The 26,556-nt window shown below is 31.5% G+C and overlaps 2 protein-coding genes across 7 annotated transcripts in view; one reads left to right on the top strand and one right to left on the bottom strand.

Annotated features, from left to right (window-relative positions):
• Positions 1 to 1,479, bottom strand: part of LOC143047338 (sodium leak channel NALCN-like) — a 54,233-nt gene extending 52,754 nt beyond the window's left edge. For all 4 annotated transcript variants that reach the window (XM_076220375.1, XM_076220381.1, XM_076220387.1 and 1 more), the window contains exon 1: positions 1,334 to 1,479. The gene's annotated coding sequence lies outside the window, so the exon portion shown is untranslated. The remainder of the gene's footprint in view (positions 1 to 1,333) is intronic.
• LOC143047372 (transmembrane channel-like protein 3) lies at positions 1,075 to 26,279 on the top strand. Of its 3 annotated transcripts, none has more exons than XM_076220407.1 (20): positions 1,075 to 1,322; positions 9,803 to 9,952; positions 10,612 to 10,687; positions 10,979 to 11,060; positions 11,635 to 12,399; positions 12,908 to 13,047; positions 13,305 to 13,452; positions 14,452 to 14,495; positions 15,437 to 15,596; positions 17,311 to 17,420; positions 18,112 to 18,181; positions 18,567 to 18,713; positions 19,950 to 20,078; positions 20,967 to 21,034; positions 21,940 to 22,179; positions 23,455 to 23,580; positions 24,058 to 24,136; positions 24,595 to 24,637; positions 25,554 to 25,619; positions 26,144 to 26,279. In XM_076220407.1, the coding sequence occupies exons 6-20, from the start codon at positions 12,995 to 12,997 to the stop codon at positions 26,245 to 26,247; spliced, it is 1,587 nt and encodes a 528-aa protein (XP_076076522.1). In that variant the 5' UTR covers positions 1,075 to 1,322; positions 9,803 to 9,952; positions 10,612 to 10,687; positions 10,979 to 11,060; positions 11,635 to 12,399; positions 12,908 to 12,994; the 3' UTR covers positions 26,248 to 26,279. The 3 variants fall into 3 exon arrangements, with proteins under 3 accessions (XP_076076522.1, XP_076076526.1, XP_076076532.1); XM_076220411.1 differs by lacking the exon at positions 1,075 to 1,322 and adding an exon at positions 9,576 to 9,686; XM_076220417.1 differs by lacking the exons at positions 1,075 to 1,322; positions 9,803 to 9,952; positions 10,612 to 10,687; ... (1 more) ...; positions 11,635 to 12,399; positions 12,908 to 13,047 and having other exon boundaries at positions 13,328 to 13,424.
• The last annotated feature ends 277 nt before the right edge of the window (positions 26,280 to 26,556 follow it).

The following is a 26,556-nucleotide window of genomic DNA, read 5'->3' as shown; positions in this document are numbered from 1 at the left end:
TGTTAATATGTGTGAACAAGACAAGTTTAGTTTCATTTTGAAAAGTAATGATATGGACATTAGTACTGTAAGTGTAGCTGGAATAAGCGATATGTATGATTTGAACATTCATTTAAAGCAAACATAATGTTGTTAAGATTGTAATAGCTTGGATTATAATATTGTATGAATAACACCTCCACGCAATGTAAATATAAAATATGTATCTCTTATCATGATCATTGAGAAAATATTTTTGGTTGGTTTTTTTTTTGTTTTTTTGTTTATTTGTTTGTTTGTTTGTTTATTTTTGTATTTTGTAAATGTCGGCTGGTATCATTTCTGTATAGGAATTTACACCAATAAAATTATTTGATTTGATTTGATTTGATTTGTATGTATTATGGATATATATAAGAAGAATTGTCAATAGAATATTAATTGAATGGAGTTTGAACAACCATTTAATATAAGAACCCTGTTAATTTTAATTCGCTGGTTTGTAATTAAAACGGCCAAAAAAACGCATGACAGTCACATGTCTTGAAGATCCGGTGTCTGACAGGCTAAAAACATATCTAAACTTTATTTTTACCCTTCAGAATTTTTTTCAACATCTATTCTAGTGATGCATATTTTTGACATTAAATAAAAATAGCTAAATAGGTCAGTTTTATTAAATGTGTTCTAGCTAACGTCTTTAAAAAGCGACTTTGAATATAGTTTAAATATGTCACGTTGTAGTGGTGTTGTTGTTCTAAATATAGAAACATGAGTAATAAAAAATAAAAAAAAATACTACAGGAAACATGCAACAAAATAATAGCAATATACTATAATTCAATTAATATTCGTGTTGACATTGACTCATGTGCTCCAGGTTTATTAGTGTATTCTGAGAGTGTATTTTACCTATAACAAGAATGTGTCCCAAGTATATGGATGCCCCAGTCACACTATTAGTCACTATCATTTTCTATGTTCAGGGGACCATGAAATTGGGGGTAAAAACTCTTATTTGGCATTAAAATTAGAAAGATCATATCATAGGGAACATGTGCACTAACTTTCAAGTTGATTCAATGATTGGACTTCAACTTCATCAAAAAGTACCTTGACCAAAAAACTTTTAACCTGAAGTGGGTAATACGGATGGACGAACAGACGAGCGGACGCACAGACCAGAAACATAACGCCCCTCACTATCGTAGGTGGGGCATAAAAAAAAGTCATTAACTTTATGCGGCAGATCCATTACTTCTGAACAGAAAATATTGTCTACAGTGAATAATTTTGACCGTATGACAATATTTCATAGGAAACATTATTCTATCATGTTACAGGTATGTTGTACCTTTATCAGATTTTCTTTTACATTTAGAATCCGATGTAAATTAACATAAACTGATTTGTTCATATTTTCCACAGGTTGTTATTGTTTCCATCTTGAATATCGATTAGATTATCAGTGCCCGGATGTTCAGCAGCTGAAACTGTAAATACAGTGCGCGACAAATGGTAGATTCCAAAGTAAACGTGTATTCGCTGTGGTATCGATAGCCGTGCAATATCGGCTATTCACTATTTATAGTGGCAGAGACATGTAATACAATCGTATTACTTAATTTATTTCACTTGACTGGGCGGGGTTTAACCGGTTCGCTCATAATAAACCAGTCCATCTATAGATAGGTGTTTTGGGATATATTCATCAATGAAGTGTCCAGTCATTCTTTTGTAAATTCCTTTGATGACACTGATAGGTGATTATAAATAAATAATTATTATAACGGCAATCATCCTTATCACACACATCTTCAAATGCAAATTAAAACGTAAGCTCCACCAGATCAGTTGAAATAACATTGGTAATAGGATATCTTAATATATATATCTAATTTATTATGTAAGTACTAATTTGATTATTGGAATTCGGCAATACACATTTCGAGTAAGATAACTTTTCAAACTGAGTAAATATTAAAATTGACTATTTACAAAGAACCAGCAAATACCAATTTCACTATATTGATGACCGTCAGCAAAATAGCCTTTGCTATACAAATATGCTATTTTGCCGGCTAAAAATTAAGATAATTCAGTGGCGGATCTAGAAATTTTAATAAGTGTAGGGCCTGTCGACTGCCCAGTCATGCTTCAGTTATTCCCTATATAAGCAACCAATTTTTTCTCAGATAAGGGGGGGCCGAGCCCCCCTGCCCCCTAAATCCTCCTCTGTTATATATTTTAACCGACAGAGCCAGCAAACTTAATAGCCCTGCCTTTAGATTTCAATATAAGGAAGCAATTTCACATACTATATATATGGCACGAGCAAACAGTCTCATGCCACATCTTCTTATATCTATTTGAATTTTTGTTAAAAGACAGTTGTCAACTGTCATCCACCCACGTTTTTTTAATAAAGGGGCTGAGGGAGATAAAGGATCTGCATCTAGAATTAATCTTGCTGCCCTTTTTTGGAGTTTTAAAATTCTTGTTATCCCTTCATTTTTACATTCACCCCAAATAATACAGCAGTAGTCAGTTAAGGGCAAAATATACCCATTGTAATATGTTTTCCTTGCATTTATATATAAAAATTTCTTTATTTTAGAAAGAAGGTATATTCTGGATGATATATTAGCACAAACTTGATCAATTTGATTTCTCCAATTAAGTGTGCTGTCAATTTTAACACCTAATAATTTTTCACATGAAGAATTTTCTAATACTTTTGAATTTATTATCAAGTTTGGTTGATAAGTCTGAATTGATAGTTTCTGTTTTGTTCCAGTAACCAAACATTTTGTTTTATTTGCATTAATGAACATGTTATTCATTTTAGACCACTCTTCAACCCTGTATAAATCTTCTTGAACATCATCATGTAATTTTTGTATATTTTTTCCCCAGATTTATGAAGAGTGGTGTCATCAGCATATAGGTCTGTTTCACAATTTTTAATGCATAAGGGGAGGTCGTTTATAAATAGTAAAAACAATAGGGACCAAGTATAGAACCTTGGGGGACACAAAATTTTACATGTTGTTCAGAGTAAACATTACAAATGATTACCTGCTGTTTTCTGTTATTGAGGTATGACTTGAAAAAACTAACAGTAGCCTCACTAAATCCATAAATTTCAAGCTTTAAACAAATAATGTCATGATCTACCAAATCAAAAGCTTTTTTAAAATCTAATAAAATTGCTAGATTTAAATTACCATCATTCATTTCTTGCAATCATTTGTCAATGATATTGATAAGTGCAGTTTGACAAGGATGCTGCGGCCTGAAACCAGATTGTGTAGGGTGTAAAAGTTTAAGTTTAGATAAATATTTGTACATTTTATTAGAAACATGTCTTTCTATTAATTTTGATAAAGTTGGAAAAACCGATATAGGTCTGTAATTTGTTGGTAAAAGCTTGTCTCTATCCTTGAAACCTGGTGTAACCTTAGCATTCTTCAGTAATGAAGGATATATACCAGTATCTATCATTCTGTTAAATATATATGTGAGAGGTGATGCAATAAAAGGGGCACTTAATCTTAGGATTTTTGGTCCAATATTATCCATACCAGATGCTTTGTTTATATCAAGTTTTTTTTAACTCATTAAATAGCTCATTCATGATCACTGGTGGTATAGAACATTTTTCATGTTTATGTAATTTATTTTTAACAAATTTACTTAGATTACTAAAATTTTCTTTCTTTACAGGTGTATAAGTTCCTTGTTCTCTTAGTTTTTCAGCACAGGAAGTGAAAAAGTTATTAAAAGTGTCAGCTATACATTTTTTACTTGTAGTTGTATTGTTATTTTCTGTGGCTAACTCATATGGTGTATTTTTAACTTTTGGGTTCAGACTGCGAAGACATTTCCATAAGGTTTAAGGGTCATTGGAGTCTTTTACCATATTTTTATAATAATTCTTTTTTAAGTTATCTATAATTTGTTTAGTTTTATTTCTCCAAAATATATACTCACTCCATAAACCAAGTGCATTATATTTATCTCTCATATTCCTAGCGTAAATGATTTCACTGTTATACCATTCAGACTGCCTGTCCTTTTTAACTCTCTTTTTAACAACAGGAGCATGTTTATCTAAAGGCTTGTTCGACATATCATAACACAATTGAAGACAGTCATTTTCATGAAAAGATGTGGATTGCAGATCTAATAAAAATCGTTTTGGTTGAAATATTTGAAATTTCTTATGTAATTGTACTGTGTGTATTCTTTTTGCCTATGTTTGCTTCTTTCCTTGTTAAACAAATAGGATAATGGTCGCTAATTGCATATCTACAGACATGTAATATCTGTACCATATTGGGATTATTGACATAAATATGATCAATCAGTGTACAAGTATCTTTTGTTACCCTTGTGGCATCTACAATCAGTTGTAAAAAAAAATTATATAATTCTAAAACATTTAGCCATTTTTGAGGAGGTTTGTTTGGTGCTTTAAAAATTAAAATCACCTATAATTGTTACAGTGTTATATCTGAATATCTGAATTCATAGTCATTGCCACTCTTATTTCTTTTTCAAAATCATCAACCCAATCTATCAGTGATTTAGGTGGCCTATACACAAAACATAGTAAAAAAGATTTTTTGTAATCTGGTTTAATTTTAAACCACATTGTTTCAGTACCCCCTGTTTCTATGTTGTTTTTTTTCTTAAAAAATTAACAGTTTCAGTAAAAGTAAACAATCAGACCATCCCCACCTTGGGATGTTCTGTCCCTTTCTTTCAAATATATACCAGGTACTTGTAACTCGTCATCAGTTGTGTTTTGTTACAAATGTTTCACACAATCCTAAAACATCAGGTTGGTTATCAGAAAACATAAGGTTATGTTTAATTTCTTCATATTTACTTTCAAACCTATTTACATTATGAGAACAAATCCTGATACCTTTTGATTTACTAAAACCATAAGAATTAAAAAGCTTATCATTAGCTGTCAATGCATGGTTTTCAAAATTGATTATATAATATATACAAACAATAATTGCTAAAGTAAACAAAGAGACATAAGATAATTTCACATCAATTATTAAACTGACCTGAAGGAGAGGTAATAATAAATTATCTACATTAGACTCATCCTCAAACATTACACAGTTTGTATCATGCTGTTTAATACCAAGTAATTTATCCTGTCCAGATGTCTGAGATTCAGTGTTAAAATTATCAGAATTAATCAACCCATCATTAGTACTATAAAAATTGACAGTAGACATTTCCTGGGTTGTGTCAAGTGAGAAATTACTCTCATTCTTTTCTTTAATTGTTTTTCTAGTGTTTCTAGTTTTCTTTATCTCAGAATTTTGAGGCCCTTGTGGCAAAGAAAATAATTTATATATGCATGGAAATAAATTGCATTCAGAACATGATATTGTCAGTACATCAAATTTGTTTGAAACAGATGTTAAATTGGCATTTCATTCCTTGCCATTTTTTCAAGCAGTACAAAATGTTAGTTTGTGTCCATACCTATTACACTTGAAGCATTTAATTTTCATATTAAATCTACAGAAGGATGTTTTATGGTTAAGTTCACCACAGTTCTCACAGACAACATGTGAATTGATTATTCCAATTATGTTATCTATTGTTCTGATGTATCTTGATGTTCCTCTTGAGTTGAAATGAATACCATCATGAACATAGAAATGATTGTTTTGATTGAAGCTGTCACTCATATACATTTCATACTGTCTTATAAAAATTAGTCCAGGGTGTTAACATAATCTTTCTAAGGCTACATTTGCCCTGTAAACATCTACATCAATCTTGGGAGGGAGTACTGAGACTAGGATGTTACAGTCAGAGTTACTACAACTACGAGCTTCTAAGAGCAGACTTTCATATTCTGTTTCAAAATCTTTCAAAGATTTTCCACCACTTATGTCATTTCCGCCAACTTGGGGAATGATATTCTTATATGCTTTCAGGTCCTTATTCACGATTTCCCATGATATTCTATCAATGTGTGTCCCTCTGAATGTTCTGATGTGGGTCTTTGATAGGCCTGAAGTTCTAATCCCTTTAAGTATTGACGATCTAATGATTAAGTTTTTGTCACCTGATTTTTTAACCTTCTCTGGACTATGGTTGCTGATAGTTTTTGGATTTTGGATTTGGACTTGAGTTTTTATGTTGGGATTTTTGCTCAATGACAGGTAGGCATTATTCTTCTATGAGTTTTAACTTGGAAAGTCTTGGAGCTGGAATAGGTCTTGTCTGAGTTGATGCATCACAATCGTTGACATATTGGGATGTTTGGCACTCAACAGAAACAGCTGAAAACTCAGTTTGTAATGATTGCTCACTGCAGTTTTTTCACTGCTAATTCAGATTCAAGATGTTTAATGATATTTATTAAGTCATCTCTACTTTTGCCATCGTATATAGAGTTGGTACATATATGATTTAATTTCAGTTCAGTTATTGAGTCATTTTGGAGATTGAGGATCTCCTCTTGATTTTCATTTTCAGATATTTGTGATTTTTCTACATTTGATTCTATTGAGCTATTGAAAATGTCTTGAATAAATTCAACTGGTGATGATGAACTTGGTTTCAGATGAAATAATTTCCTTTTCAAGTAATTCACACTTAACAACAAAAGTATCAATCCAAGTAAAAACATTGCGACCTTGCACATTAATTGTACCAGTGCTTACGTATAGTGTTAATGTCACTGAATTGTTCACAGTTTTATATATATTTCCATATTGAAAGTGACTCCTTATAAAATTTAAATCATCCATCCAAAATTCCTTGAACATCCTGTATCATATGTGATTAGACATGAATAGTAACACTATTCTTCTTAGGCGATATTTGCAAAAAGTCTGATACATTCTCAGGTGATAAATTCAATGAAAGACTTTCATTTTCTAAAACTTGACCAGTTAATTCACTTCTTTCACTACTTTCATTAAAACGTACAGTTGTATTAAAAGAATTAAACAATGATTTAACAACAGTAAAACTATTTAGTAAAGCCATGGTTATTATCAATCAGGAGCTCACAGAAACACATCCTTTCATTTCAAAATCTTATCTATATTGGAAAAAGACAACTTATAAATAACATGAAGTGGTTCCAATAATAATTTAGTTAGTATATTATAACATGAAATAATCCGGCAAAATAAATACTGAAGCAAAGAATTGAATAACTTATAATCTATGAAAATGTGAAAACCTTTTCTATTGTATTTATTGTTAATTTGTTTTCGTCCTGAACATACATGAAATATTTGCTACTGGACGTTAAGCAACAAACAATCAACCTTGGTAAGATAATCGTCTTTGGTCTATTGACTTTGCAGAGCGTGCCTCCTGGCAAGAGTGGTCGGTGTTTCAATGTAACTGTCATACCTCAATTTAGCTTTAAGCCCATTATGCTTGTCCTTTGTGTGACACGGTTGTTCTCTTGTGTATTATTCAGAACTTTTTGGGCAATGTATCCTACTGATCAACAATCTCGGTCATTATTACACCATTTAATCAACTAAGTAAATGACTAATAGAGTTACATAAATACCTTGGATATATTGCTTTAGACCCCAAAGTAGTTAGCCGTTGCAAAGTGATCAAGAATTATTTTTTTAAACAAAATCAAAATTATAAATTATTGTACAAGTTATAAGTGAATTTTCGTTTAATTATGTACAAATTGTAAGGTACAGGCACATTTTGTACAAATTGTAATTTGTACAAAGTCAAAATACAAATTATAATTTGTACAATATTTTTGTATAAATTATAGTTTGTACAAAATGATAACTTGTACACAACTTATACATGATTTTCTTTATTGCCACAAACCAAATATACCTGGTACAGGCAGATGTGGATTTTCTTGCAAATTTGACATACAGGTTTTTAATTTCAAGTAGGCTGACAAAGCCTTCCTTTTTAAATGGTTTCCTTATTATCCAAATTTGTAAAACGTATGTGTTGTAGCTCTTTCCAAGTACATCCTGCAACACAATAGCTCTGAGGGAATCAGAATAAAATCTAAAAGCTTAGGTGTCTAATTTGGATTAGATAAAGACAAATGTGACAAATTAAATATTGAAAAAATAATGAGACAGTAAAAGAAAATAATACTTGATTGGGAAAAAAGAAATTTAACATTGATAGGTCGAATAACAGTTCAATATTCGATGTTTGACATCATCAACACAGCAGTATGGAATGGGTATGAACGGATTAAACAAACCAACAGTTACTTTTCATTTAATCAATACAAAAACAAAGAGATGTGGTATTATTGCAAATAATACAAATATCCATCAAAATCAAAATGACACAGACATGAACAATATTACAGGACACCGTATGACCTTCAATTCATGTCATACATGGCAGACTTAAAATTTGTAAACGCTAGTTGAAGAGCATTGAAGACCCACAATTCCAATAGGTTTTGCCAAATTAAGCTAAGTTCTTTTTTTCTGGTGTAGAAAGTCCTTAGTATTTCGAAAAAATAAACATTTTGTAAACGTTTGATTTATATTAATGACCATACAAAGGATTATTCATGTCGACACAGAAGTTCTGACTACTGGACATGTGATCGGCTCTGGGTGGAAACATCCACCATCAGTGGCATCGAGACAGTTGTAAATAAACTCATCATACTGTATATACCAGGCTTTAGATTTGTTCGGTAGACGCCAGTTTCGTCTTCAAAAGAATCATCAGTGACACGCTAATAAAAAGATGGAAAGGCTAAATAAAGTACGAAGTTGAAGCGCGTTGTAGACACAAAATTCCGAAAGGTTTTCCAATTACAGTTAAGGACGTCTATTGCTGCTATTAAAAAAATGCAGAAAATCTTAAAGTTTGCCGAAAAAATGAATGGCGTAAATGTAAAGATATGTAAAGCACCGCTTCATAACACGGGATAGTTACATAACAACACAACATTAAAACACACTAAAATGATCAATTGGAAATGGCCATCACTCGTCGGTACTGAGGAAAACAATAACAAATTGTAAAAACAAGACACTGAGTATCGATTGACGATCGGCACTTAGTAAAGTAATACATTGCATTTCCTTACTAGGATAAATAGAGATTCTATACTGAAGGCATCAATACATCTTACATGAAATAACAACAATCATGTATTACCATTGAATTGTGTAACCGTGAAGAACTTACCTACACATGGAGATGTTTTAACAACACTTTCATTTGAAAATGCAATTTTATTGATGAAACTAACAATTCTCTCTTCAAATATGTTAAATAAGCACGTGCTTTAATTATTTAAAAGATTGCATTTATGCTTCACTTGGTTTGAATGAAACAGGGAAAACAGTTGTATGAAAAGAAATGGCAATGAAATTACACAATATTAGTTAAACAGAAACACGATAAACCTTTTGATTAACTAGCTTATTTATTGCATCAATAAATATATACAAAGCAAAATCTGTAACACAGTACTCTGCAATAATGTTCAAATACTTTTAGATCGAACTTTAATTAATTAATCTCGTATATTATATAATAACTATATGACGTCTTTCGTCTGAGATCAGACGCAAAATGGACGCACATTTAAACTTCCAAAAACCTCGAAGTACTCAAATAAATCTAGAGAAGAAACAACACAGAAAAACGTCTTCCACACTGCTGCAGGAGTTCATAGAGAAATGGTAAGTCACAAAATACATATATTTCTTTCATAGTTCATTTTGCGTTAAGTGAGAAAAAAAAATACTCAGGTGCTATAGTTTTATCTACGGTTTATACTGCACAATATTGATTACAGTGATGAAGAAGATAGCATAGATAATTTGTTTGAAGGAAACGAATCCGATGATGAAGACAGTCTATATAAGAAGATCAAACTTCAAAAATCTTTCTTAGAACAAGTCCGATTCCAGCCATGGACAATGAAGAAAAAACTAAAGATAACTAGGTAAGAAATATGATTCAGTCCGTTGATTGCTTGTGAAATACTAGTCTTCTGTTACACATTTGAGTCATTGCATGTGAAGTAAAAAAAGTATACAAATTAATTGTTTCATTTCAGAACTTTTATGGATACTTTTGCAACTGAAATTTAAAGGAAACATGCAATCTATCACCAAATATCCGTTGTTGATTATATTTGTCTGTACGTGTTGTGTTTTCGATGTAGTCGGTCGTTGATGGTTGATATGGTCTGTTTTATTGTCCAGTAGTTTTTGTGAGTCCTGTTTCTTTTTTTATGCACTAGAGATAACAGATAAGAGTTTTGTTAATCCAGTATGTTTGTCGCATAAAAAAATACTGTTTAACATCTCAGGTACCCCATGGTTTTTAATTGATAAAATGCCAATAAATCGATTAAGAGGTACAACTTGCACTTTGATTCAAAATATATTTTAGGGAAATTATGTAAAACCCATTAAAGAAGATTCACTTAATCAGTTTTTGCATGTTATTCAAAAAGTAACCTTATGTAAAATAACTGATTGAATGTCATTAGAATCAGAATATTTAACTTTGAACTTTTTTATTCAGCTTTTAGGTATATACCTCGGAAATGTATACATCTAACATATTTGAACTAAATATGAATATATGTGTTTGCAGCACGGTAAAAGACTTTCTAGAACGATATGAAGGTAAACTGTCAAAACGACACGGCTGGTGGGAAAAGTTTATTATGGTAATTATCATTTAAAATTAGAAACAATTTAAGTAGCAGATTTTGACATGTTACCTCATGACAAACCAAGAAACCATCCTTCATTGTTTTGTGTCTTAAAGTTAATTCTAAATAAAGACTTTATTTGTATAATGAATCCGAAATAGAAAAAGGACATTTTCAGATAAGACAAAAATACTGTCATTTATTGGTTATATAGATTACCAGTATAAAGAGAACGTTGATCTATGAAAGAGATTGCACCCAAATAACGGCGGTTTTTTCTTTCTTTCCTTCTTTGCATTTTTCAAGTCCACGAGGAGATTTAAACGAAGTTTGGACGATTTTGCACAGATTTTGATTCCATGGGAAATGAAAGTCAAGGCCATTGAAAGTAAATATAATGTTTAATTTCAAACTGTAACACCATAGAATACTTCATACGAGACAACTAAAGGCCTCACCTATAACAAAACAATTAAAGAAAAACTAGTATGACAGACATGAACAAATGACAACCGGTGAATTACAAACTCAACATAAAAAATGTTGCGAGGTTGAGAAAAGTGGTGAACACTCGACCAACCTTCCCCTAACCTGGGACAGTGGTGTACCAGCACAACACAAGAACAAGCTGCAGAAATCGGGTGAAAACAGCTTAACTTATTAGATTAATACGAAACCAAAAAAAAAAAAAAAAAAAAAAAAAAAGAAAAAGAAAAAGATGCAACGAGCATAAGAACAAAAGACACCCAGTACGGATCTATGAGAACATACAATTACCGAAAGCCAATTGAAGATAAACAAATCATGTTCTCCAAAACTAAAGTATCAATTAGTTCACATTTAATGGATTAATGCAAATACGTCATTTTATGTCTGTAAAAAAATGACCTTGTGCAAACACTATTAATGTTACTTAAATCCACAGCATCTGTCTAAAGATACACTTTTCCTTACTTTTCTAGGTCATTTTGGTTCTGTTGTTTCATCATATTTTGTATTTCTCCGATGGCTAATGTGGATTAACATTTGGCTGGCAGCTTTGCCTTTGTGCTTTTTGATTATACCTGAGATAAGTATGGTTACAATTCACCTTGAGAGGAAGAGAGGTGATGATGTTGTTGGTGCAATTTTTGATTTTCTGCACCCCATGTATATATTCGTTTATACATCTTACAAACTTATCATAATGTTCATCGAATGTATTGGGAAATGGTATCTTCCTTCAGTTTATCTTTTTTTCTCTAAAATTTAGTGAATTAAAATCTAGATCAGTTAACAAGCAAAACAAAAACATCGAACTCCAAGGTAAAAAAAAAATGGGGTAGACCTTAAAAAAGTTGACAAAATCAAAAGCTAGTCTTTACCAACCAAAGAAACAAATGGCAAACAACTGAAATATGACACACACTGTGCATGTCAGATAACACAATAAAAATCAGTACTGTTACAGAGAAAACACTCAATTCCGATTCTAAAAATAGAACACAAAATAAAAAATTTTGTTACATGTGCGCGTGTCTTTCTTTTTCATCGAGTTTTGCGTTTCTCTCACTAGTTAGAATAGTTTAGATGCAACGTCATCCGTAGTAAGTTAAGATTATGTTGTCAATTTTACCGTTTTATTTCACATTCTATTTGGACATCCCAGTGGTAGTGTTGGTTATAAAACCATACCAGAAGATGAAAGACAAAAAGCCTCAGACCTAAAATCTATATGGGACGCTGAAGTAAGTCCATGAATCATGAAAACAAAAATAACAAGTAGAATATGTTCATCATATATTTTTTTCATCACACAAGGATATAATTGTCAGAATTGATCGTAAACTGAATTCGAATTTTCTTTTGCTTATTTGCTATTTTGTAAAATGAGTTTAATAAACAGGTTAAATACTATTTGTAATAACGATTGTATGTTAAACTGCTACAACCACTTGTAATATCTTAGAACACAAAAGGATATACACACTCTATCCCTAAACCTCTTATTTCAGTGATGATGACTCTTGTCAAAGTGGATAACACCTGGGACTATTTAATACCTAATCACAATGGTGCCAGATTTACTTTCCTTAAACTGGCATGATGGAAATGTTGAAAAAAGTATATTCGTAAAAAAAAGCGGTCTTTATTCAGTATCAGGTTTAATCTTTAACAGTCCCCGAAATGTAAATAGAATAAAAAATCAAATTTTCAATTCATATTTGATATGCGTGTGTTTTTTTTATTACTAAGGGGATAGTGAAATACTCACCTTTGTTCTATGGTTACTATGGACACGATAAACTAATCGGTAACAGCTACAGACTGCCTCTAGCATACATGATAATAGGATTGGCTGGCTTTGCCTTCAGTTTCATCGTGGTACTTCGGCAGTAAGTAAAGTTATTTATATAAATATTTAGTTTCCAGGCTCGATGGGCTAGGAAATTTTATAACGACTAAGTACGCACCGTCAGTTCAAATGAATACTTGTATAAGAATAACTACTTAAATTTGTCATGTCAGACTGTTACCATAATTTCACGCTACGGTGACATAGTTTGATTTTTTGTAACGGTACTTGAACTGGAAAAAACGATTTCAACTAACTGACTTGAAAAAAGAATTACAACTCCCATTTTAATTTTAGAATGGCTTCAAATAGCAAAAGAAGCGGATTGTCTGGTCAAGAGGAGAACTTTACATTTTCGAGGAAATTATTTAGTGGTTGGGACTTTACAATTGGACATCCTGAAACCTCCACAAACAAGTATGCTTCAATTGCTACAGGTTTTAAGGTAACAGTATTGTATCTGAAGTTTTCAAGTATACGTTTTGGCAATATTTAACATTGATGCATTCAATTTCTTTTCAAAAGTTCCGAAGTAAAGGAATTTGGACAGTGTCACAGTCCTTTTAGTTCATTTTTTGGTTTTTATTTTATAAGGTATCCTCTGCTGCTTATAGTGCCTCGTCCTTTTTTGTTTTAGTTGTCTCAATCTTATATTACTTGGTATTTATAACACGATGCTTAAAAAGGTTTCTCATACACAAAATGATATATACAAACTTGAATTGACAAAAGATTACTATTCCTGATGTATAAAGGTTTTTTTCCCAAATTTACAATTTTTCCCAAGTATGCCAAAGAACAACTAAGACAGGAACGTTAGGTCTTGATATTGTTTTTAAAATATCATGAATACTTGAATAGTTATGTGACAAAATATGCATACCTATGGTTCTTTCCAAATGTCTTATGTTTATGCCTTTTTGTGTTTCTCTGTTACATATGACGTGGCTCTGCACTTATACATCCGTCATTTTGTTGTTGTGGCATGGTAAACGTTTGTTTATATATTTGTTTGTTTTTATAGGGATTAGGATAAAAACACAGTGTTGACTGCTGTACCCTTATTTTTGACATTTATGCCTATTGTGTCTGTTTGTTTTGTTCACACATCGTTGTCAATATAATAGAATTTTATGCGACTGTCATAAAAGTAAGAGGTTTACCAATAAAACCAGGTTTAATCCACCATTTTCTGCTTAGAAAATTCCTGTACCAAATCAGGAATATGACAGTTGTTATACATTCGTTTGATGTGTTTGAGCTTTTAGAATTTTGCCATTTGATTAGTGATTTCCCTTTTTGAATTTTCCTCGCAGGTCGGTATTTTTATGATTTTACTTTTATATACCTTAGAAGGGTGCAGTGTGAGATATCAACTGATATGAGTATACATCTTTAAACGCGATGTATTTATCTGTTGTTATTTTCTATTTCCTCTTTTCAGGAAAGCATTTTAGAGGAGAAGCAAAAGTCACAAGAACAAAATAAGTAAAGTGAAGTAGATGCTAATATGGTGTTTGCATTCTAAAAAGTTAAACAAATATGCGAAATTAAAACTTGGTCATGCTTCGTAAATTAATTCAGCTTACTTCCCTGTTCTTGCTTGTATAAATTTCAACACAGAGAATACAATAAAAACATCAACCGTAACTCAAGATAACATAACATTAACAAACGACAAACACCTAAATATTCTTAGAAAGAAAAGTACGCATTGATAAACATAACATATTTCCTTTTATACATGAATAGAGTCTAAAAAAAATCCTACCAAAAGGTTTAAATGTAGTCTTATCAAAAGGTTAGAAATATATCCTATCAAAAGGTTCGAAAGTTTAATGTGAAAACAAAAATGTCCATTGTAAACTTCGATTTACTTCGATTGTAATATACATGTACTAACTTAAATACAGATATTACATAGTTACCAATGGGCTTGAATGTAATCTTACCAAAATGTTTGAAAGTTTTATGTGAAAAACAATGCCTATTCTATTGTATTTTTTGCTTTAATTCGATTGTAATATACATGTATTAACTAAAATATAGATATAACATAGTAATATGCATAAGTATAAACATATTTTTATACATTTAGATTTTAATGCGTTATACAGCTGAAGATTAGGTGTATTATTTTGCTGTGCTAGAAACGCTTTTTAAATCAAGCTTTATCTGAAATGAATACCTTCAAACCGGAAACTTGGTAATTTAAGTCTATAACATAAATATGTTTGAGCAAACGAATGAAATAAACTCATCATAGATACCAGGATTACATTTTGTATTTATGCAAGACGCGCGTTTCGTCTACAAAATTACACCTTACTAGGAAAGCCATCCAAACCAATGAAAGTTTTAACTTTTGTTTAAGAAACCAGTATAAGGGGTCATATGCTGATGTACATTCTGTTTATTTTTATCTTAAGAAAACTACTGACACTGTTACGAATATTGGCCAACATAATAGTGTTGATGTTGTTAGCCCTTAGTACATATATAATACAATTATGTGTTGAACGATCCAGAGAAGTAGAAATAAGCCACAGGAGAGACAACTTAGAAATCGGATTCTGGGAACAACAAGAGGTATCTTAAAATATTAGAAGATGTGATATGAGTACAAATGAGACAATTCTCCATCCATGTCACAATTTGTAAATGTAAAGGTTTGGTACCATTAAAACGTTTAAACCCGCTGCAATTGTTTGAACCTGTCCTAAGTCAGGAATCTGATGTTCAGTAGTTGTCGTTTGTTTATGTGGTTCATAAGTGTTTCTCGTTTCTCGTATTTTATATATAGATTAGACCGTTGGCTTTCCCGTTTGAATGGTTTACACTAGTAATTTATTGGGCCCTTTATAGCTTGCTGTTCGGTGTGAGCCAAGGCTCCGTGTTGAAGACCGTACCTTGACCTGTAATGGTTTACTTTCATAAATTGTAAATTGAATAGAGAGTTGTCTCGTTGGCACTCATACCACATCTTCCAATATCCATTAAAGGTCAAAATACGGTCTTAAACACGGAACCTTGGTTCACACCTAATAGCAAGCTATAAATACCAAGTTATTTAGAATTATGAAAATGGATCATTCGCAATTGTAGAAATTTTGTTTATTTTTGTTTTGCAAGAAAGTATTTTCTCGTGTGTTTTTTTAATTGATATTGAAAATGACTGATTTATTGATTGATCGGTGGTTAATACTACCAGATTTAACTTGTCCACACAATGGATGTATCGCGAGGAGAATGACAAGTATTACTAGTAAGTACAGTTTGAATAAATATGGTTTCACTTTTGACCTTATCTTTATATTGGATACCCAAATTTTACATTTTCAAAAATAAAATCTAGTGTCTGCAGTAGAACACATTTGTGAAACCTACTGCCATGACACGGGTTATGTTCTTCTCATATATGTTATGATGGTATGATACTAAACCCCTCACGGGAGGATTGTGCCTGATATTCATATGATGAAGACATAATTTTTCAATCAGTTGAATTGAAGTCTGGAGGTGGCATGTCAGTTAACTGCTAGTAGTCTGATGTTATTTGTGTATTATTGTCATTTTGTTTATTTTCTTTGGTTACATCTTCTGACATCAGACTCGGACTTCTCTTGAACTGAATTTTAATGTGCGTATTGTTATGTGTTTACATTTCTGCATTGGCTAGAGGTATAGGGGGAGGGTTGAGATCTCACAAACATGTTTAACCCCGCCGCATTTTTGCGCCTGTCCCAAGTCAGGAGCCTCTGGCCTTTGTTAGTCTTGTATTATTTTAACTTTTAGTTTCTTGTGTACAATTTGGAGTTTAGTATGGCGTTCATTATCACTGAACCAGTATATATTTGTTTAGGGGCCAGCTGAAGGACGCATCCGGGTGCGGGAATTTCTCGTTGCATTGAAGACCTGTTGGTGACCTTCTGCTGTTGTCTGATCTATGGTCGGGTTGTTGTCTCTTTGGCACATTCCCCATTTCCATTCTCAATGTTATTATTATTTGACATGGCTCATTTTGTTGAGATTCATATCGTATAGAACAAAGCAAATTGTACATTTGTACCCAACGTGTAAATCTTGGTTGATTTTTTTTTTTATCAGAAGTGCTTTAGATTTTTATAAAATAATGTGTGAAAAGACGTTATGTTTATCTTTAATATCCCAAAATATGATGTATTGCTTGTTTTTTCTTAAATCATGCTCCTTTTAGATAATCTCATGATTAAATTTTTATACTTTCGACTTGAACATTTATCTAAAAATAAACAAGTTAACATCAATTATCTTCGATTTTAAGCTTACAGTAGTGATGACACTCATAGCAACATTGTTCCCAACTTTCTTTGATATCGTTTCCATCATGGAGAAGTATCACCCAAGAGTAAATCTGCGATGGCAACTTGCAAGGTATGACAAAATAAATTTGGTTTTAGTTTATAATAGACGTGATGTTTTAGACTTTCCAATTTCATCTTCCCATATTTTAGCAAGTAAAATACCCTTTGCTCCGTCGTATGGCATATACATATCTAAATTGATACGTTACGCTTGTGCATATTCACCTTTAAGCTCCTTACACAAGAACCTATCTAACAGAGCTTCGTGAAAAAATGACTGAAATGTGCACTCTATAATTTTTACAGTTACTATTCCGAATCGGTTGACTTATACAATATGTCCATGTGTCCGCTCACTATCATTTTTGTCGCAGTATTTATAGTAACGTTAACGTTACCACTGGTACTGCACCATATGCACATTCTATTTTCGACAAAATGAATTTACTGTAACGATATTTCAGTTTCTCAGCGTACCTGAAACAAATAAACTCTGTCGTTGATACCATTTACTAATTATTGTCTATGTAGCATTATTTATGATCGATCTCTAAGTCTTTGTGAAATCTTGATACTGGAATAACTAAACAACCGAAGACTGATGATGTATATTTACCCTGTTGACCAACTTGTTAGAAGTTCAAAACATTTTTAGCTGTTCCTCTGAATTTATGTTATTTGGAATTACTTCCATTTGTAATTTCATGTTTACAACTACATGTAGACGCATTTTTTTGCGATTGTATTTTTTTTCTCCACAGAATATTTGGATTGAATCTTTTGAACCTGTATACATTATTTATTGCACTGTTTTGGAAGCAAGAAGATTTGGTAAGTATTATCTAATTTAAAAAAAAAAACACCTATTATAATAATTATATAGGATTAGATATGTAAAAAGAACATAAAAAACTAACAAGTGAAATTATACAATTCCACATGTATTATCAAAAATATTAAAAACACGACACAATGAGCTTTTCATTATTTGAACGATTTTTCTTAATTCATTCCGTTTCATTGTGATCATCGTGATAAATATTGAATGTAAAATACATAAATCACTCACATTGGTTACGATTTCTTCTGTAACAAGAATAAATTTGCTAAATAACTACCGAACAAATAATTACTTTTATGCAATTTTTCAAAACAGAATTTAAAAAAAAAAAAAACTTTTACATGGTTATATTTAAAAATGATGTGTTATTGTCAGAAAAAGGAATTACATACCATTCTGATGGAGGAAGCATGTAACACAACAGAGTCGTCAATAACTATGCCTTCTACTGATCAATTCAACTGTAGCATTCAGACAGAAAAACTAGATTCTAGTTTATGTTGGGAGACTATGATAGGTCAAGTATGTGTAGCTGAGGGTTTGTTCAAATGTTTATGTTATATATACACAATATCAGTAATATTTCCCAAAACACATGCCTACGGCACATGTAAATTGGAATCTTTAACTTTATAAAAAAAAAACACATGTCTTCCATTTATGTAAATTGGCCGAAAACTTTGTTCTACACTCATTGTAAATCATTCAGTATTAAAACAGTATTTATTTAGATATCCATAGGGGTAGGGTTTTAAACATTACAAATATTTTATAGTATTCATGTGAAATAATGTCTTAGAATTTTAAACAAAAGGTCTGGCATTTTAGTCTTGTTATAGTAAATGCTGGAAACATATGTAGCATTGTTTTCTGATACATTTTGTATAATGAAATGTTTTAAAACTAAATTCTTTTACAAAATGGTTTTGCTATATTGTAGATATTCCTTATCATCAACCTTTCGATCCTATTTTTTTTAAAATCTGGACTCTAAAGGTAGAAAACGGAGAAATGATGTTTGGCATGTATATAGCTCGTAATAAGAAAAAAATCACCCCAAAAAACCCCAAAGGAATTGAAACACAACTGCCTTTCCAGTCTACTGCTTTCAATCCTTTAAGTCCCCTGTTTGTTTTGTTCACACATCGTGGTCAATATAATGAAATTTTTTTCGACTGTCATACAAGTAAAAGATTGAGATATATTTAAAACCAAGGTTTAATCTAACAATTTCTACACAAGAAAGTACCAGTACCAAGTCAGGAATATGACAGTTGTTCTCCGATATAAATGCAAGGAAAACATATTACAATGGGTACATTCTTCCCTTAATTGACTACTGCTGTATTATTTGGGGTTAATGTAAAAATGAAGGGATAACAAGAATTTTAAAACTCAAAAAAAGGGCAGCAAGATTAATTCTAGATCCAGATCCGTTATCCCCCTCAGCCCCCTTATTTAAAAAAAAATTCGGTTGATTTTACCCTCTTTAAATAAAGAATTTATTATTATTATTATTATTATTATTATTATTATTATTATTATTATTATTATTATTATTATTATTATTATTCATTAGTTTGATGTGTTTGAGCTTTTGATTTTGCCATTTGATTATGGACTTTCCATTTTGAATTTTCCTCGGAGTTCAGTATTTTTGTGATTTTACTTTTTAAACAGCTTTGTTGTTTATATACCACAACATGAACACACACACATCATCTTTTGCAATCAAAGGAAGAGGTGTTCCTTTTTCAGGAAGTATTTAAGCTAACAGTAATGGACCTAGTATTTGTTATTGGTACCATTATAATACAAGAATTTCTTAGAGGACTTTGTGTCAGATACTTTAACCCAGTTTGTTGCTGGGACATGGAACAATCATTTGTAAGTACACGTGTAATTTGTAATCAAGAGTATATTTTAACTTTCTAACATTTTTTTGATTTGAGCGTCACTGACGAGTCTTCTGAGTCCAAAACGCGCGTCTGACGTATCAAATTATGAGCTTGGTACCTTCGATAATCAATCAATCTATCATATATTTCTTTCGTTTCTAGTGTATTGTCTTTGAATTTTGTTTTTATTGATTTGTAAGGTGTATTTGCATACTAGATGATATATTTTATAAGCTGTCACCATAATTTTAGTACCTGGCTATATGTCTGAGATCAGCCCTGATGTTTTGTTAGATACCACTTTCGTTTTCATTTTTGTGTTTTATTGTGTTTTGGTAATGTTATTTTTGCCATGACGTAGTCAGTTTTTTTTTTTTTGAGTTATTGGTTTGAATATGCCTTTTGTTTCTTCCGCCAAATAAGATTGATTTATCGGGTTTTACCAGAGCAAAACAACAGTTGTAACAGGCAAAGAAACTGCTAACCATTAAAGATCATTGATTTTTTTCCAAAGCTGTTTGTGGCTTAAGTATAGCTTTATAGGCGTAAGATAACAGAGGGACAGTCAAACTTATGGATCGAAAATAAACTGACAACGCCATGGCTCTTTATCTTACTCTTAGTGAAAATGTGTTTGCAATTTGTTTACTCATTATTTTTAAACTGATCTATTTGCTATTTTCTTTACTTAATTCATTTGTTAGTTTATACAGGCCGACCTAAAACCAAAAAAGTTTACTGTGAACAGATTTATTAAGCATGTGAAATAGCATTCCTACATTATCTATGAAGAGTTAAAGGCAACAATAGTATAACGCTGTTCAATAGTCATAAATTGATTAAGCAAAATCAAATCCGCGTCATTCTTACATTGCAGCCAGAGTATGCTGATTTTCATACTGCAGAAAATATACTACACTTGATAAGTAACCAGGGTGTTGTATGGTAAGTAGCATACTGATGATATAAATAATTGTAAATATGCTTATGAAAGTAATAAAATGTCGAAAAGTGTAAGTTAAGAATTGACCTTTAAATAACTCATTACACTTAAATTAAGTGTTTGTATTTCAACATGACATAATTGTCATTGATATGGTTATATTTATAAATTTACTGTTTACAAATTTTTGAATTTTTTGAAATACTAAGGCTTTTTCCTCAGGCATAGATTACCTTAGCTGTGTTTGGCAAAACTTTTAGGAATTTTGGTCCTCAATGCTCTTAAACTTCGTACTTCATTTGACCTTTTTAACTTTTTTGGATTCGAGCGTCACTGATGAGTCTTTTGTGGACGAAACGCGGGTCTGGCGTATATACTAAATTTAGTCCTGGTATCCATGATCAGTTTATTTACAACCACTGGGTCGATGCCACTGCTGGTGTAGATTTATTTCCCCGAGGGTATCACAAGCCCAGTAGTCAGCACTTTGTGTGCTGACATGAATTGTCATTGATATGGTTATATTTATAAATTTACTGTTTACAAATTTTAGAATTTTTTGAAATACTAAGGCTTTTTCCTCAGGCATAAAATACGTTAGCTGTATTTGGGAAAACTTTTAGGAATTTTGGTCCTCAATGCTCTTAAACTTCGTACTTCATTTGGCCTTTTTAACTTTTTTGGATTCGAGCGTCACTAATGAGTCTTTTGTGGACGAAACACGCGTCTGGCGTATATACTAAATTTAGTCCTGGTATCTATGATGAGTTTATCAGTAATATGTAATATTTTTTACACCCTCAACAATAAGTGTCTTTTAGCATTTATATATAAAAAAAATTTTTGTCGTATTTTCCACTTACAAAACGTTAAAATAAATTTGATCGAATATAAATTTACATTTCAGGTTAGGGACATTTTTCGCGCCAGGTCTGCCATTACTAAACCTGGCAAAATTATTCATCCTACTTTATTTACGTTCCTGGTCTGTGATGGTATGTAATGTTCCACAGGAAGGTATTTTTAGGGCATCACGATCAAACAACTTTTATTATGCATTATTACTAGTCATGTTGTTCTTGTCGATGTTGCCACCATTGTTTGCCATTGTGGCCATAGAACCCTCCCCACACTGTGGACCATTCAGGTGAGTTATTTATTCTAGATATGACAAGCATACAATTAAATGAGTACTGCTTTATATTTGTATTCTAATGCATTTTTTTCTAGTTTTTACACTATACACCTTAAGGGTTAAGGGAAAATGCTCAAACAAAACCATATTATAAAAAAGATAAACAAAACCGTGACAAAAATAAAGACCAAACGGAAAAAATCTCATTGCGAACATCAAAATGATTAGGATTCTGGTTGATAGTTATCTAATAAGTAATAACACACCATTTCCTTAATTTAAATATGACTAGCTGCTACTGTTCTTTCAAGACACCCACTGTGTGTCCTTGTTAAAACACATTGATGAATGCTATTCTGGTATAAGGCATGTAAATAAAGCGAATTTTAATAACTAGTACATTGATGTTTCACTATTGCATTTGGGATGGTAATTTAAAAGGATTTGATTTTATATATAACTATTTTAGTTCGATGACGTTTGTGTACAAGAAGTGAGCAAACAATTGTTTATGTGTCAGAAATTTTGTTCCGAAACGTCAAATTGAAGATCTTTATTAATACGCAGCAATAGTAGTTAATATACACTAGTAAAGCACGTGTATATCCATTTGTAATATACAAACAACGACTTTACTTATATCTAAAGATCTAATATATAAATAAAGGCAACAGTAGTAAACTCGTGTTCAAAGAACATGAATCGATTTAGAGAAAAAAATACGGGCAACAAACTAAAACCGAACAATAAGAGAAAAACAAAGGAACAAAAGGAACACTAAAATGCAACAAAAACATACGCCAAAATTCATAGAAATGAACTATTTAAAAAACAACTGCCATATTCCTGACATGGTACAGGTCACTTATAGAAATAAATGGTGGGTTGTACCTGGTTTTAGGGCTAGCCAAACCTCCCGCTTTATGACAATGTTAAAAGATACCGAGGAAATGACAACACTACATAACTGATAATATAGTCGACACAACATGCGCAGAACAACAACGAACATATTTCACCAACGACAAACACCATAGGATATAAAAACAGTGACGCACTTACGTAACTAACGTCCAATCTCGAACTTTCTACAAATATTTTCACAATACTCGTTGAAAGAATTTTCCTGACAATGATATTATGGAAAGAAATTTTATAATTATTTGGCCTACAAACGATCAGACATAACAGATTACCAAACCGAAACATAACAGAAACATAAAAAAATGAATACATAATATTCCTAGACAAATAGAAAGATCTTGAAAAAAAAAAACAACATTTCAGCGGACAGAAGAAAATGTTTGAGGTAATAAGCAATTACATTGATGATGAATTGCCATCTAGCATGACAGCTGGTATTAACTATGCAGCTTCTCCTGGTGTCATTATTCCTTTACTGATGCTTTTGGGGTAACTATCTATATATATAAATATTCATAAACATCAATAGAAATCTGCGCATATGAGCATAAGATAATGTTAACTGATTAATTATGTTTTAAAATGACAGCCGAAAGCATGTAATCGAATGATTTAAGATATTCGTTTTATGGGGTCTGATTTTTCTTCCTTAAGAACAGACATTCGTTGTAGTCTACTATTTGGACTTTATATAGTTCGCTTTCGTGTACAGCTCACCGGGTACAGAAAAGAAACCGATTTAATAGTTCAAATATACCTCGTTGTTTTCTATAGAATTCTCACAGATGCATATGGTTTTAAGAACAAAACAATGACTTGGCAACAGATGCGTGCTAACAAAGTCAGGAATATAACACTTGGCGTATTTGACCTTTTGATTCTGCCATTTGATAGTGACTTTCCGTTTTGAATTTCACCCGGAGTTTAATATATTTGTTATTTTACTTTTTATGAACATACTTTCAGAATGACGATTTACTACCTATTAAGTGTAAATAAAGGTCTAAAAGAATCAAACAAGGGGCTAAAGAAAGAATTACAATATGTGAGTAATTATTTTCAAAATAAAATCAATAAAATAAAGACCAATTAATTTGTTGTAGTTATTATTCCAGTTGGTGCCAATCTACAATTGATAGATTAGTTCACAAACAGGGCAATACAGGTTAAAAAAATGAAAAATAAAACTGTGTTCGTTCGCATCGCTTTACTAGATTTGCCTTCATCAGAAAAGCTCAAACTGGAAAATTTAAATGAAAGTCAATAACTATATAAACTTGAATACGTGATGAGATCGAAAACGTAATCAGCCTGATAGTTCATCTCTAAAAATAATAGAAGTTGAACATTATACATCCATTTGCAATATTGTTTATAATAATGCAATACAACTTTGGTTTTGAATCGGATGTGTATAATAAATAAAAAAAAACCTCTTCATATCAAACTTAGTAAATCATGTGTCAAATAGTTTTGGTCAATGAAAGTGTAATAATATTTCAGGAAAGGACAGAAGGAAAGCAGAAAATATATGCAATGGCGAATGGTATGATTCTAAGTACACTTTATTATGTTGTCTGTAACTTTGGGGAATTATATTCCTTCTTGTAGTCTAAAGGAAAAACATATGTCTATAAGTGGCCAGGGGTATAACCACTAAAAGTATAAAGTAAGAAAAAGGCGGTCGAATAAATTATCTCCATGATACAAAAAGGGTTTTGAAAAAAAAAAAACGAATTATAACTCACCACATGACAAAGGAATGACAACTAGCTATAAAAAGAAGCTATATCATATACAAACGACAAACACGGTCTCGTCACCAACATCTTGATTGGTGAGTATTGAAAGTCGCCCGCTTATTCGTTTGTTTAAACATTCAAGTCTGGATCTTCTATTGGAAGAAATGGATTTCTAATTTTCATCAATGATCGTATATTTGTTGTAATGACCAACTGTTTTTAGCTGCGGTAGAGCTTTTATTTACATGTCATTTTCCCCTTTCTCTTTTTTACTATTTCGCTTTTCATTTTACCATCTACCATTTTGACTGGATTTGTTGACCGAAAATACATTTAGTATATCTCTTTAACAAAATATAAACATGCGTTTTGGTAAAAGAGGGACGAAATATACCAGAGAGACATTCCAACTCATAAATCAAAAATAAACTGACAACGCCATGGCTAAAAATGAAAAAAGACAAACAGACAAACAATAGTACATATGACATAACATAGAAAACTAAAGAATAACCAACACGAACCCCACCAAAAACTAGGGGTTATATCAGGTGCTCCAGATCGTGTTGCTCAGGGGTTTTTTTATGTTGTGTTTTGTAGACTGTTGTTTGTCTTTCGAACGTTTGTCGTTGTGTTTTCTTTTTTGTCATTTCCTGTAAGATGGAGTTCTTAAACTCTTACAATTCGGTAATGGTTAAATTCATTTTCTTATACGTCTAGTGAAAAGAGACTTAGAATCTGGACAATCCCAAGGAGAAAAGAAAGAAACCAAGATGTCTGGTGCAGGTATGTCTTATCATATATTTGAGATATTACTAGGAAGTCTGAGATTAATGATTTTATAATATTTTTATGTTTTTTTTAAATTTCACATAGAAATAGATTAGTTCAACGTTTCATTCTCGGTATGATCAAAGCAAAGACATGAAGATTTGTATTTGCTACTTCTTCACGAAGCGCATAGCTCCATGAGTAGGCACTAATAGTGATTAAAATAATGTGGCATGGTAGAGACGAATGTTTCAAAATTATATTGAATGTGTGCAACAATTTGTAAAACCTTGTTTTGATAAGATGAACATTATCCAATCGAACTTGAGCAGAATGTTTGAAATATAAAGTATGGTTGCTGTTACAATTATATGTTTACAACATTAGTTTGAAATTTTATTTCTAGAAACCATTTATATTTGGTATTGTTTATGCAAACATAGTTTATATAAACTATAACAACAAAAAAAACAAAGGCGGAAACGAACCTAAAAAAGTTATGGTTCTCTTTATCCAAGTGGTTTGTCTTTACATTGCAGCATATTCAGTAATTGCAGCAAAGAGAATAGCAAAACTTCTCAACGCTAACAAAGATGCAGTGAAGATGAAATTGAAACCACACCAGCCTAGTCATGATGTTTAAATTAAAAAAAAAAACTGTGGTATTGATTCCACTAGCAGTTGTCAAAGAAAAGTCTTTCAAAGAAAAAGGCTCATTATATCAACTTAAATCAGGAAAAATACAGCTGTCGAAGTAAACATTATTTTCTATGTCTTAACAGAAATGACATATAAATGTTTAGTTTTTAGTGGAAAAAACTGATAATACGTGTGGTGTGAGTTTAAAGTAAACAAAGACACTGTTGTTTTTAATGGTGAATTTCATTAAATATCAAAATCCAACGTATGTAAACATGGTATCATACATTTTCGTCAACTGTCTTACTGAATT

Source organism: Mytilus galloprovincialis, chromosome 1, assembly GCF_965363235.1.
Source record: "Mytilus galloprovincialis chromosome 1, xbMytGall1.hap1.1, whole genome shotgun sequence".
Lineage (NCBI taxonomy): Eukaryota > Metazoa > Mollusca > Bivalvia > Mytilida > Mytilidae > Mytilus > Mytilus galloprovincialis.
The sequence above is the reverse complement of the archived record's forward strand: the minus strand, read 5'-3'. Positions and strand labels throughout refer to the sequence as shown.

Coding starts and splice junctions, on each gene's coding strand:
- LOC143047372 (XM_076220407.1), top strand. CDS start 12,995: ATGATAATAGGATTGGCTGGCTTTGCCTTCAGTTTCATCGTGGTACTT. Junction 15,597..17,310: donor GATTCTGGGAACAACAAGAG/GTATCTTAAAAT, acceptor TTCGATTTTAAG/CTTACAGTAGTGATGACACT. Junction 23,581..24,057: donor CCTTTACTGATGCTTTTGGG/GTAACTATCTAT, acceptor ACATACTTTCAG/AATGACGATTTACTACCTAT.